Here is a 14,000-nt window from a genome sequence, read left to right as displayed (position 1 = left end):
TTGTTTCAGTTTAGTTTTTATTGTTTAACTGTTGTAAACTCACATTCATGCAGCCATCCCAGTCTCAAACGTCTGCATCAACACCTCCTCATGCTTGTATTGACAAATATTAACGTAATGTAATATCGCTTCAGGGAATTTTTTTTAGGCAGTCTAGTTTTTATTTCAGTTAACTTAAATGTTTTTTTTTTTTTAAATCACACTTGGTTTTAGTGTGCCTCTCTATCAGCCCAGTGCTGCGTCACCTTGCTCTCCAGCACTCGGCTGTGGGTCGGGCTGCTGAGCTCCTCCAGAGTCTCTGCTGTAGGTCCGTTGAGCGTTTCAGGCAGCAGGAGGCCCAGACAGCCTGCAGACAGACCGCTCAGACAGAACACAGTGAAGGGCAGGGAGGTGTGGAGAGCCCGCTGCAACACACACACACACATCAGAGAAAGAATACACTGCTCGAACACTAAAATAAAAACAAAACTAAATTGTCATTAAAAATTCAAAGAGAATAAAAATAAATACTGTTTGAGATTCAATTTTATGGAAATCTATGTGGAAACTACGTACAGTAGATTTGATTAGCTTGAGTAGTTAGGCATGTTGTGTAAACAACCTACCAAAGCCCACAGGAATAATCCAGCTTTACTGGTTTAACTTTCCTGTGCACCTTCATTTAATGATAACAATGTTATACATACTGTTAATTAGGAGAAGCTGTTGCTGTTTCTGTTGTGTAAGTCAAAGATCTGTTTGCTGTGTTAGCAGATGCTATGGTTCAAACTTGTGCCTGTGCTTTAGCTGCTACGTCTTGCTCAAGTCACCTAAACGACCACTAGGTGTCACTGTATCTTCAGCTTTAAGTTACAACTGCTGCTCACAAGGGTTAACTGGGGTCAACGGTCCAAGTTTCACTCCGTTAAAGGGGAATTTCCTGCTATCATGACCGAATTTCTTTCACACAATCTCAACTCTGAAACAAATGTAATATGTCTTCTTTCATCCCTGAAGTGTCATCTGTCACACACACACAAAGGGTTAATGAGTAATTCAGTGCAACCATGTATTAACTAATTAGACATTTGGTTTAATAAGTGATTATTCAATGCCTTCAATGATAAAAAGCCCAGATACAAGTATGTCGAGGCATATTTCCTCTCTGCTTTTATGTGGGATACTAAAATGTGGAGGAATTATTGAACCTGAAGGTTCATTATTGACCTTGGAAACACCACAAAAAAAAACAACCCTTCTCCAAGGCAACCAGGAAACTCCATCCGCTGAGTAAGGGCCAGAGGGTGTGGCTGAATGCTGGAAAAACCCCAAGCAAGTGGGCCTAATCTTAACAATGTTTTCTACGTTGATTAGTCATGCTGAGGGGGTTTCATCATTCAACATGAAACACCACAGTAGTATTTCCTCTCTCTCATTCACTTAATCGAGTTTTTGGTTCAACATGCCCCCTTATTGGTTTTTAGAACATCTTGCCAAAGGACTGCAGTTGAAAGTTAGCCAGCTGGATAACACACTTACAGAAATGTTGATTAATGAGCGTCCTCAATGAAATGAAAGAGAACAGAAATCATTCTGTGAGCTCAGCATCCCCATCGGATATAAGAAAAGCTCACATTCCATGTTTTCTCTTCATGGGAACAAATACAGGAGTCTCAAAAAGTTCACTATCCATTCCTTCTGGATCCTACTAAAGGTTAATAAAGGTCATAGATTACTGAATGGCTCTTTAAGTTTCACTTCACATCTGAGATGAAGTGCTCGCTGGTGTTGGCTCAGGTTTTCTCAAGAGGAGATGTGTACTGTTGTTTAGCTATGAACCTACACCAGGGTCTCTGCAGGTTTCAACAGGTTACACTTAACGGTTTTTAAGAGCATTATGAATGCGATTTAAGACCTGTTTTACGTCCATACTGGTAAAAAAAACCAGCGTGATCAACGAAACTTTCCCCCCCATTTAAAAATTAGAAAAATGAAACAAGTAACGTTAAATTCATTAATCCAATCAATGTTTAAGACCTGTCATAATCATATTTTAAATCTTAAACTACAGATTATTCTTACCATGGAAGGAACAAATGGTGCAAGGATTCCTCCAACTCTGCACGACATAGAGCAAACTCCTAAACCAGCGTTCCTGGAACAAACACACACAAATACCCCCATAAAAAACAGAAAACGATTGACTTGAATATTGAACATCACTTGAAGGTTCTCACTGCATTACATATTTAGAAGACACACTTGAAGCACACCTGGTCAGCTTCAGGCAGCGTGATGTGTGTGAATAATTCCACATGCAGACTGTGGTCAGTTCACCTGATTACCGTAGGGTAGAGTTCAGAGGTGTAAACGTAGGCGATGTTGAATGCTGCACTGACCATCAGTTTTCCCAGAAGCGCCAAAGACGTGACGCTCAGCAAGGGCCCTGCAAACAAAAATAAACCCCCTTAACACCAAAAATACTGCTGAGGAGAACAAGTGACTTTGTGACCATCAGGCACACGGCGTGGACCGAATGCTTGACTGGATTCAGGATGTCGAATTCATTTTGGAACATTAATTGAAGAATTAGTTTAAACCGTTACACAGCAGAAACTGATTGTCTGATAGCTCTGACGGCTCATTAAACCTCTTTGTGAAAATTCATAACCCAATAATGCACATCACATTTGGCAGCAAAAGCTAGCTAAACCCCCAATCATTCCCAGGAGTCACAGCAAGACTACAGTTCTGAGCCCCTGAACGGTTGGCTCTATGTGCTGCTGATAGTGTAGATTTTAAATCCAATCTCACCTTGATCTAATGTTGAATTCATTCATCCATTAAGTAGAAGTGTAAAAGAATGAGATAAGATGGGTTAAATATGTGAAATATTAATATGTGGGACGAGCAGCTTGTTTTTCCCCCTCATCAGTTCACAGTTATTCTGTCACACTGCGATCAGACTGCAGGTTTTAAAACAGCTAGCTAACACTGTAGTTGTGTTATGTGGTGAAATCAGCCTCACACAACAGCTCAGCTAGTACCAGGCTTTCAGTTCACTTCTTTCCTTTTTTGTCTTGATGGTTTGAATCATAGAAAAGTGGGTACACGTTTGAACAGTTAGTACAGTTTGTACGAATATACATTTCCCTGTGTGCCGTAATCAATTATTGCATATTGGGGTGGTTTAGTTTAACAATGGCAATGTAATAATATGGTGCATTATGTAATAACCAGCCAAAATGGATGTCTTCATCTTTACACTTTATATTTTTGACAATTAACCTACATTAAACCTCCCGAATATTGAATCGGACACTGATGCCCCCCTTGGCATTATAGCTGACCGTGATCTTAGTCCAAATAGCCACATAAAAGCAGTGACAAGATCAGCTTGTTATCGTCTTATAAATAAAGCCAAACTCAGGGACTTCAGGTCAAATGCAGACTTGGAAAAACTCATTCACGCTTTTATTTCTAGCAGCGTAGACAACTGCAGTGGTCTTTTGACAGGGCTCCCCAAAAAGACCCTCAAGAAGCTTCTGCTTATTCAAAATGCAATTCATCAAAACATTACTACATTTGGTAAAAACCACTACAATATGGAATAATTCATTACACAATGTGGGGAAATGTATTATATATTTGGTCCAGGCTGTTTATCACAAATATATTAGATTTTGTTGTGTTATTACCTAACGGTCTGTCTCACCTGTGTTTTCGGGGATAAACATGGTGCAGAGGCAGGCGGATCCGGCCAGACACAGAAAACTGGCCATGCTTTTCCTCCTGCCAGCCCTGCACAACAACACACACAACAGCTTATCAGTGGAGGTTTTAACCAGAACACCTCACATCGCTATCTGCTATATCTACATGTACAAATCAGCACGTTAATTAAAAGAACTCCAGAGAGTCAAAGATGTTGTTCCATCCTGTTTCATCCAGCTGAAGTCTGCAAAAAGTGCTGAATGCTTTTATTTACTCTAGGCGTGATTACTGCAAAGCACTTTACTTGGCTATCACCCAGGGCTCCCTCCATCAACTCCAGCTGGTACAGAATGCTGCAGCCCGACCCACTACTGACACAAGGAAATATGAAATATACCCCTGTGCTTGCCTCCCTACACTGGCTCCCTGTCAAATTTCAAATTGATTTAAAACTGTTATAAGTCACTTTTACAGATTTAAACAGACTCCCACATACATTTCATATTTATTATGCTTGCATGTGCACACTCAAACCTTAAAACAAATGGTTATTCCCAGGTCACGCTGTGTGACAAAAGGCAATCTGGTTTTTGCTATTAGAGCTCCCACACTATGGAACTCACTGCCTACTAACACTAACATTGTTATTATCATCATCCTTATCATAATATATTTAAGAAATCTGTATATTATTATTATCCCACACTCACAATACAAAACAAATGAGTCATATCTCTCTTGGAACAGCCATTCTAACTGCAGTAAGTGCATTACTTCACCACCATTACTACATTTATCAGGAATTTCCTCATCTCTCTGTTTTTTTATGCATTTGTACCGCGTCACGTTCTGCACATCATCTTTTGTATTCTTTGTTTGTAGGTTTTACTTGTTTTCTTGTCTTGCTGTTTTTGTGTATTTTATTCTTGTTTATCACTGTTGTATCTGTACAGTAGTGTAGTCTTTTGTTTTTGCACAATAAATAAATAAATCTTTTTGTGCAAGCTTTTGGACATTTGTTGTTTTCATTTGTAATGTTTTTATTCCTATTTATCTGTTCTTTCTCATTGTGTTTTATTATCTCTGTGCTCATGTTCCTTATTGTCATTAACTCTGTGTTTGATTTGGGCAAAGAAACCTGTGACTGCATGGTCACACAATAAGTCCTATAATAACTGGATTTCTGAGACTTTTTCATACATCACCAACTTCTCCAGACATGAAGATCAAACGTTGGGGTGTGAGCAGGTACAAGGTGTTACTGAACTGAACAGTCTGTGTTATTGCATGTGTCTCACCAGTGTTTGTTGATGAAATATATGCAGAGCGGGTAGGCGGGCAGCTCCACCAGGCCGTACATGGCTACGTTCACATAACGGCTACCAGACGTGTTGCTGGCCCCCAGAGTCAGACCGTAGTACACCAGACTGCATGCATACCTGCAACACACACGTATACTTATGTCACGTTTAAGGACATTATGTTTAACTTCTTACAATTCAACTCCTGGAAATTTTACCTTACCCATAAGCACTAATGGCCTAACCTTAACCCTAAACTATCCCTAGCCTTAACCACTGACCCAAAAATCTGCTTTTTTCTAATTGGATGACATGGCTTTCGTCCGGAATTGGATAAGCCGTCCCCAATTAAGGAGGCTCAAGCCCTCCAATGTGTGCTCTAGGCTGCTACGAGTTCTACCCGTGTCATCTTCTTCGCTGTGGTGTGCTGGGGAAGTGACATAGAGACTTGTGTTAAAGCTTAAATAATCCTTTCTTGTGTGTTTGCTATTATCATGCATTATTCTGCATTTTGTTCTGACTCTATTTTTCTTCTCAGTACACCTGTGACTTAAAGTACACTGATTCCCTTTTGGATGATACTTTGATGGGACAGAATCTTTTTCAGTACAAATTTGTGACTGTAATATGAGCTCTGTCCTCCCAGCTAAGATAGACTGACTCTCTTTTATTATCCTGAGTCATTAAATAGACTTCACTGCTTGTTGAATCATTGTTTATTTGTTCATTTCTCCGTCAGGAAAAACCTAAATCCCACCACACTGATGCTGCTCGTGGTGAGATGGAATTGGACGGTGTGGAGGCGGTGACAGGGGAGGATGAGAGGGAAGCTGAAAGCCGTCATAATGACAACCCCTCTCGGTCCTCTCTACGCTGAGATGAGGTGGCTCAGGAGCGTGTTCAGCCACGTGCCGCAAAGCACTTAGGGGGCTTATTCTGGCCATCAGCCATCAAACTCCACAACGCCACAGCACCCAGCATCTCCTACCTCCGCTGACTGCAACTCTAAACCTAATGCCACTCAATTAAACTGTCAATCACAGCACATGGACATACACAAAGAATACTTTTAGAAACATTGCACATGTACATATACACAGGTTCATTCAATTGTATCTATTGTATATATTATTATTCCTATTTTATAATGTTCTTTATTCTTTGTACTGAATTCCCCTGTGCTGATCAATAGAGGTACATCTTCACACACACACACACACAGATCAATTATATTAATCCGCAATTCTGATTTGATAAAAGGGTTTGAAAAGAATTTGTGTTAGGTAATGAGAGATCTGCAGCGTACTCAGCAGCTCTGAGATTTCTCTTCATTTTCGCTTTTCAGAAGCACATCCTGCTTGTTTACTGTAAACTCTGATAAACAAGTACGATCCAATCAGGTCTACTCTTCAAAAAAAGAGAGAAAAAGAAAAAAGCCTTTTCGTGTTAAAATCAGTTCAGCCTAAACGCTCTGTAGCAGCTGTGATAACATGGGTGTAGAACTGGCAAGAGGGTGGTGTCAGACAAAAGGTTTTAGTCATGAACATGTAAGTGCTATAGATACAGAGTGTTTGACAGTACTACATAGTTTTTGTTGTGAACATCATAGATCACTACGGTGCAAAAAATCTTAAGTTAAGCAAAAATATTAGCAGTGGTGGGCTAACAGTTGCAAAGGTAGTTTCAGTATGAGCAGCAGTTTCATTAGCAGTTCTGGCAGTAATGATAAAAGTCACAGAAATGATAGAAGTAGCCATATTCATAGTAGAAATACTGCAGTTAAAGAAGAAGTAGCAGTAATAGCTCTGATTTGAGCCTGTGGCAGCCGGATTTGAACCAGCAACCCTGTGTTAATGAGCCTGTTTAATCAGCTTTGAGCTTAAGCAGCAACACTTCTTCTGTGATGGTATACTCACCAGACATACATGAGCACCATGGTCCTCAGACGGAGGACCGGATGGATCACCAGCTGCAGGACACTCATGCCCTTGTTGTTGTTACCGGGTTTAGCAGCACCGACACGTTGCAGCATCAGGTTGTTGGCAGCGTTGCCGTTCCTCAGAGCCATGTAGCGCAGAACCTATTAAGACAAGATGCTTCCTAATTAAGTTACTCAGTGTTAGGTTGTTGACTCGCAACCGTGACACAGGCTGGTTCAGTGCCATTTTACAGTGAGGTCGAGGAAGACTCAAATTCATTCTCTTGAAAGAAGAGGCAGAGAAAAAAATTAAATGTAATCTTATTTTAGAAACTAAAAATCCGTTTAAAGAAAAAAATGATTGATAATCTGTCAATCATTTTCTCGATTGATCGGTTAATGTTTGGCCCATAAAATGTCCCAAAGCCCAATGAGATGCCCTCAAATGTCTAGTTTACTGTCAAAGAGGACTAAAGAAATCAGAAAATATGTATTTTTTCATAATTTCTTTTCACAAATCGATTATCAAAATATATGGCCAATAATAAATAGTTGACAACTAACTGAATAACTGAATAATAATTGAAAAATCTTTATCGTTTTATACCGATATTGTCCATAAACAGGCTTTTGGCTGCCATAGCCCTCTCGTACTGATACAACTACAGCTAAAACAAACTCGGCACTGTTGTATCAGTTACCTCCTCAGCTTGCCTCGTCTGACCCTGAGAATACAGCCAACGAGGAGATTCTGGAAGACCGCTGGAGGAAAGGAGACCAGAGGAGAGATTACAGTTTGTGATGCAAAATGTATGTAATTAGAAATGATTTTATCTTATTCTATGGATTTGATAATCTTCTGTGTCTTATCTATGTGTGCAGCTATTTTTTATCTATTATTTTTATCTTTATCTTTATTCCAGCTCAAAAATTCACTACATCAGCCAACATCAGTGAATTTTTCCCTCTAAAATTGGTATTGTTTCAAGATCCAATGAGGGTTGGGCTCTACTGTATTAAAGTTTTTTAAAAAGAGATTTGTTTTCGTTTTAGATGGATGCGGGCGGTGGCTTGCCTCTCTGAGGTTTGTACTCACACAGACAGCAGGAAGAAAAGGACACCGGACGAGTTGGCCGCTGTGGCCAGGTTCCTCCACGGCTGGATGAAGTAGCCCAGAGCTCCAAACAGGGCGATGCCGACCGCAAAAGACATACTGGTCAACGTCCCTGGAGAAAAAAATAAATACAAACTCAGTCCAAGAGGGAAGGATCAGCAGGGTGTGGTTAGAGTGACCACATTGTAATGTCAAAATCTCATGTTTGATTACTGAAACAGCCATAGGAACTTTTCAAGCCCACACCCACAATTACATCCTGACACAGCCAAATGTCCCTGCTAGCTTTACTCTATCAGTAAGACCTACAGTCGCCAAATATTTACATAAATTCATGTAGGACAGGATAGTTTCTGTGTTTTCTTACCAGTCATGGCCCAGTAGGACTTGCCCACGTACTCCTGAGTGAGGACGAAGCAGACGAGCCCGATGCCGCCGTTCATCAGCCCCACTAAGAGACGAGACACGGCGAAGACCTCATAGCTGGGTGCGAAGGCGGTCACATAACCAAAGACCACCTCAAAAAACAGACCTGGAGGAAAGACAGAAAGAGACAGAGAGGCAGAGAAACAGACACCGCTCTGTTTAATGGTCTTTTTAATGTCTCTGCATGCAGCGTGAAGCCAAGCTGCTTAATGTGTGTGTCATCAGCTCCACGTGGAACATTCAACCCCACTTCAAACACAGCGGCATAAAAAAAGTCATTCATGAGTTTGTCTGACTAAAACCACAAAGGGGGGAGGTTGATCTGGGACTGCGGAATTGTATTATCATTTCTGAGTTCTTCATGTTTAGAGACCTTTATCATGGGGGGGTCGTGAGACCTTTTTGATTTTAAGGGGTGTAAGAAAACATAAAAAATGTACACAGTATATATGTCAGAATTTCATTAGGTTATGTATAGAAAAACAAATTAAATTCTTATTTTTAAAGTTTAAATTATGATTAGAGATGGAAACACTGAACACAAGCTATATTCACAGAGCCTTCAGCTTCTGATAAACAGCCTCATCCTGCATTATAACAACAGCCAAGTATCAGGAGAGGAAAAAAGAAGCCTATTAAGTATGTATGATCGCTAAAAAGAAACATAATAATATAATAAACATAATATAGACAGAGTATTTTATTTTAAAAAAATAGTAGAACTAATCTCTATTACAGTAGTCACAGGAAATAAAAAGAAATGAATCCAAATTGCTTGTTTTACACAAACTTCATGCTGTTACTGTGTTCTCTATTTGGGCTCATTGTACAGTTTATCCATTGTTCTGTATGTGTTGAATACAATATGAAATATCCATATAAAAAGGCACTCAGTCAGGGGTCGTCAGTTTACTCAATGACAGAAAAGTGGCCCCTGAAGGGAAAAGGTTGGGAGTCTAGTCAATGTTAAGTGTATTTACTGCACCGCTGTAAAGAGTCGCTCCATTAATTAACTTCATGGGAATTAGCCTAGCTGTTTGTTAAGCTTAACTGGATAGGGTGCCCTGTTTTACTGTGAACAGTATTATATAATATACAGTAACAAGCTAGCTAATATTACTCACTAGTCCAACAGCAGGAAGGCCAGCTCGCCGTCTTTCTGCAGCCTTTTCTTTCACTAAGCTCTTGCCAACAACTGAAAGCCAGTCTCAGACTTACTCCTGTCTGCAGCTTCTTGCTGGATCGCTCTCTCCTTTCTCTTCTTAGCTTCCTTCCTTCGTCCTCTGAGGTCTCTCCGCCTCTAACAATAACAACGTCCATAGAAGCTGCCGAGCCCGGTTACACTGCCCGCTCCACCGGCTCTGATCTGGCATAACACCAATGTCAATGCCCCCCCCCCAGTGTCAGTGTTACCAATGTAAACACAAACCCTCCCCGGGTACTCTCAGCACCCAGCAGTATGGCTAAGCTAACAAGCCAACAGCAGCTACTTCACTGTCTGTCAGGAAACTCTGTAAGTCACAGAGTTGAGGCAGAGCAGCTGGAGGACATCACAGGGAAAACCAGAAAACAGTATCTCCATATAATATGATCCAGTTTCACCAAAATCACTGTCATAGTTGGTGGTGTGACTTTGTGCCGTAAAGCGTTACGCACTTGTCCCGACCCGGACACAAAGGTTCCATAGTGCAAGAACAGTCTTTTGGGGTGCAGAGCGGGAATGACAGAGGCATTCACAGTATTACAACTTAGCGTAGCATGGGCGCTGTTATTTTAAGGTAGAAAAGTTACATAATGTCGCTTTAAGCACCTAGCTGATGACGAAAAACTGTTAGCTAACATGTTCTCAACAGTAAATGTATCATTTCTTTAAAATCAGGAATATACGAATCCAACCTCTCTCCCGATACTTCAACTCAGAGCACCGATCCAAAACTAGCGCTCTGTTTTTCCCAAATTCAAAATACGGTATGTATACCTCACTGCATAGAACGTATTGGGATAATCTTCATGAGGGATTTATGGGATTGCTGTGGCAGCCAAAAGCCATGAATTCAAACAAGAAACAGTCCAGGACAACTTCACTGAGACAAATCTGTGTCATAAGGTCTGTGTAGGGTTTCTGCAGTTTCAGCAGGTTAAACCTAAGATCTTTTAAGACCATTAACTGCTAACGTTAAGGTACTCGACCAGACCAAAAAACAGTCAGGACATGTTTTGGATATTTTGATTTAGCCTTTTTCACAGATTTGAGTTTAATTGGAAGGGGGGTACACAGGCTTGAAGCATCGTGCCATGAATACTTGCCATGTTTGCCATGCAGGTGCGTAAGTGGGCTTACTTTTCAGATCGTGCATCCGCCCTACAGTTAAGAGGGCAGGTGTGTGTGTGTTACTTGGCCAAAGGTGATTGGGATGGACCATATTTGCTTATGGTTCCATGTCGGGCTTTGGTTTTGTAGTTGTGGTCAGTATGAGCACATGATCGTTTCTAAAAACACATTTAAAAGTGTGGCTGCTTTTAAATGTGTTTTTAGAAACAGTATTGCAATGTTCAAATGCAACGTTATATGCGTAATGTTAACTTAATTAATCTAATCAATTTTTAAGATCTCTCAAAATGATATTTAAGACCTTTTAAGATATTTTAAAACTAAAAATTCTGATTATTGTATTTTACACTATAAGACATTTTAAGACCTGTGAATAGGGTTAGTTGCCTGTGGTTTTTCTCACCTGTCAAGTAGACAGGTCTCCTACCAATCCTGTCAGAGAGCGGCCCAAAGACGATGTTCCCGACCAGAAGCCCGGCGAAGAACAGCGATCCAGCTAGACTGACCTTGTAGGCCTGCTGCTTGACAAGAAACCACTGGGGGACACAGAGACAGGCAGTCTTCCTGAGCTATTTGTGAACATTATTCAGCTTCATTCATGCAAACGAGCACACATGCTGAATCAGGGGCCTTGGCTGGGTGAAAGTGAAAATGCGTACAGACTTTGGCTCCCTCACCTCGGTCACTATGGTGTCGATGTCCTCTGTAAAGACGACACGTTGGAGGAGCTCCTGCTGGCCGGATGGGACGCCGTCCTGCTGCTCGATACGGTACTCTGGCGTAGATCCAACCAGAACGATCAGCATGGACTGACAGGCCATGTACACCTGAAAACACACAGAGACACTTCATGACAGCAGCACTACAGCAGCTATCAGCATGTACGTCTGACTGCAATACAAACCCGGCAAATACATTTTTCAGCTGACGTAGGTGTTCTGCATCCTTACAGTGGAGAATGTTCTAACCCTTCACTGCATTATTAACTTGTTTTGGATCAAAGGCCAATACCAGGCCAATAATTAATAAGAACTGAATTCACTCTTCTTAAGTGTTGACAGTGTGTAGCAGAACTGTTTTTATGATATAATATTAGTAAGACATGTACCCAGCCAGGATACTGAGCCCCAGGGAGTCATATCAAATGGGAGCTGAGTGGATCAACAGGTTTTAAAGACCCTGCTACTTTATGTTCAACTTCATTTTAAACTAATTATGAAACCAAAGAAATGCGGAGGATATGTCCTTAAATTAGATTCTGTGGTGTTTATTAAGAAAGACAGCAAACAAATACAGAACATATCAAACCCCCACAACGTCAATAATAGCAGCATGGAAACTTGCATTTACCAACTGACGTTCCTAGCTAGCGAGAGGGGGAGTTAGCCTAACCCTATGAGACAAACTTCATTTAAAGATGCGGCCGTTTGGGATTAAATGTGTTATTTGTGACAATTTAGAAGAAGTGGGAAATTGCTTAAACCGATTTAGGAATACATGGGATGTTGTGATTAATTCGGCATGCGCTTGACATGCCTATGAGCTATATTAATTAAATTAATGTACAAATATCGACACGTCTGACAGTGCTGGTCAATGTAGGAATCCGCGCGGGGGATGTTATTTCAGCCAATAAGCGATACAGGACTGAAAGGTTCACTACGATTAATTTATGTCTAAACGAGACTTTTATGGTGTGCCGAATTACAGAGCAACTCGTATAGATGTGTAAAAAGATTTGAATTGTGGCCTGTCTTATTTGTAAGCTTGCAATTAACATGGCAACAACATTCTTTCCGTTTTTAAGGAAGTCTGGTGTAAAGTTCCCGGTAGAAAGTGCACTTGCTGCGTTCGTATCTAACGGTAGCGAAGACAGTTCAAACGCTAAAATGTTAGAGCACTCACGCCGACATTGATGTTATTTTGTAAGTCCACAGTCAAACTCTTAGGAAGCCCTCCGGGAGAGGCTGAAAGCCACGTAGCGATACTACTGTAACGTTACAGTAAGCTGGCTACGTCTGCAACGTTAACGCAGGGGACGCTTTCCGCGGTTGTCTAAAGCACATACTTTCAAACATACTAACTAACCTGTGTCAGAACAAGGACAGCCACCGCCCGCTTCTGGTAGGGTCCAAACTCGCCGACAACTTTAAAAGCTTCTTCTAAATCCATCCCAGGTAGGGCGGCCAGGCGGCTCTCTGCTTTAGCATCGCCACCGCGGCAGGAAGGAAGGAGAGTGATCCGCGCGTACTTCCGGCTTCGCTTCAACGCTGCGTCGTTCCGAGAAAGTTCATACTCATGGAAAATAATAAAGACAAGTCCAAAGTCTGTTTGGTGGGAGGCCGATTTATTTAAAAGGCACTTCGTAAAAACAAATCATACGCCGGTCAGCACTTTAAAATTCTATTTTAAATAAATTAAAAATAGTGGCATGAATACGTTTTTTTTTTTAAACGTATCTCTATCTGAACCAAACAGGAAGACTATATGACATGAAGAAACAACCTAAAAACTACACGATCACACCAGCCAATGTACAAAAATATGATATCAAATAACTGAGTACACTGATCCAAGGTTGTTTGCTCATCACATACATAGACATTCAAAATGCTGACACAGCCAAACATGCAATTAAATATATCAGTAAGAACAAAAGCATGTTTATACTGTACACATTGCATTATTCTGGCTCTTCAGCGCCTTGTAGCTGAAGCAAAATAAAAACATTAAGAGCACAGTTACAATTTACAATCTTTTTAAGTTAAGTAGTTAAGTGATCGTGATGTATCAAATCTTAAGAGTCTGTGGGAAACTCATATGTATGTTACGTATATCCTATATAACGCTCCCTACCTAGTAATAATAGTCCTAGCCTACTACCTCTTAAATCTAACTCTACTTACCACAAGGTTATTTATTTGTCGGGTTTGTGTGTGTGTGTTACAATAGGGGGGGCAGCATTTCATTTATTTGATATTGCTTGAGGTGTGTGGCTAATGTGACTGGTATATAAAATGTGAAACTCTTTGAAAAGGAAATACCAAGAGGTTGTTTTGATGGTGAATACAATGAAAGGTGGTCCCAATCCAACCAGATCATTTTCTGAGCTATACTAGCAAATTGTCTACTGCATAAATGGGCTGTTTAGCAATCAAATCAGATCTCTCTGTTCCTGGGAGGAGTGCTCAGTAAGTACATGATCCGCCCTCGAAT

At 40.7% G+C, this 14,000-nt stretch overlaps 1 protein-coding gene across 2 annotated transcripts in view; it reads right to left on the bottom strand.

Annotated features, from left to right (window-relative positions):
* Positions 1-13,560, bottom strand: part of slc22a15 (solute carrier family 22 member 15) — a 17,614-nt gene extending 4,054 nt beyond the window's left edge. The window contains exons 1-12 of one of the 2 annotated variants that reach the window (XM_035663452.1): positions 12,873-13,560; positions 11,462-11,611; positions 11,188-11,320; positions 8,394-8,558; positions 8,009-8,138; positions 7,614-7,674; positions 6,911-7,074; positions 4,992-5,132; positions 3,695-3,780; positions 2,317-2,425; positions 2,062-2,134; positions 246-404 (exon numbers count right to left, since the gene is read on the bottom strand). In XM_035663452.1, the coding sequence (XP_035519345.1) occupies positions 246-404; positions 2,062-2,134; positions 2,317-2,425; positions 3,695-3,780; positions 4,992-5,132; positions 6,911-7,074; positions 7,614-7,674; positions 8,009-8,138; positions 8,394-8,558; positions 11,188-11,320; positions 11,462-11,611; positions 12,873-12,956 (1,455 nt within the window). In that variant the 5' untranslated portion in view covers positions 12,957-13,560. Of the gene's footprint in view, positions 1-245; positions 405-2,061; positions 2,135-2,252; positions 2,426-3,694; positions 3,781-4,991; positions 5,133-6,910; positions 7,075-7,613; positions 7,675-8,008; positions 8,139-8,393; positions 8,559-11,187; positions 11,321-11,461; positions 11,612-12,872 lie in introns of those variants that run through there. The other variant, XR_004796784.1, reaches the window with a different exon arrangement.
* Between the last annotated feature and the right edge of the window lie 440 nt (positions 13,561-14,000).

Source organism: Morone saxatilis, unplaced genomic scaffold (assembly GCF_004916995.1).
Source record: "Morone saxatilis isolate NCDOM2014 unplaced genomic scaffold, NCSU_SB_2.0 Contig19, whole genome shotgun sequence".
NCBI classification, from domain to species: domain Eukaryota; kingdom Metazoa; phylum Chordata; class Actinopteri; family Moronidae; genus Morone; species Morone saxatilis.
This window is presented reverse-complemented; position numbering and strand designations above follow the sequence as displayed.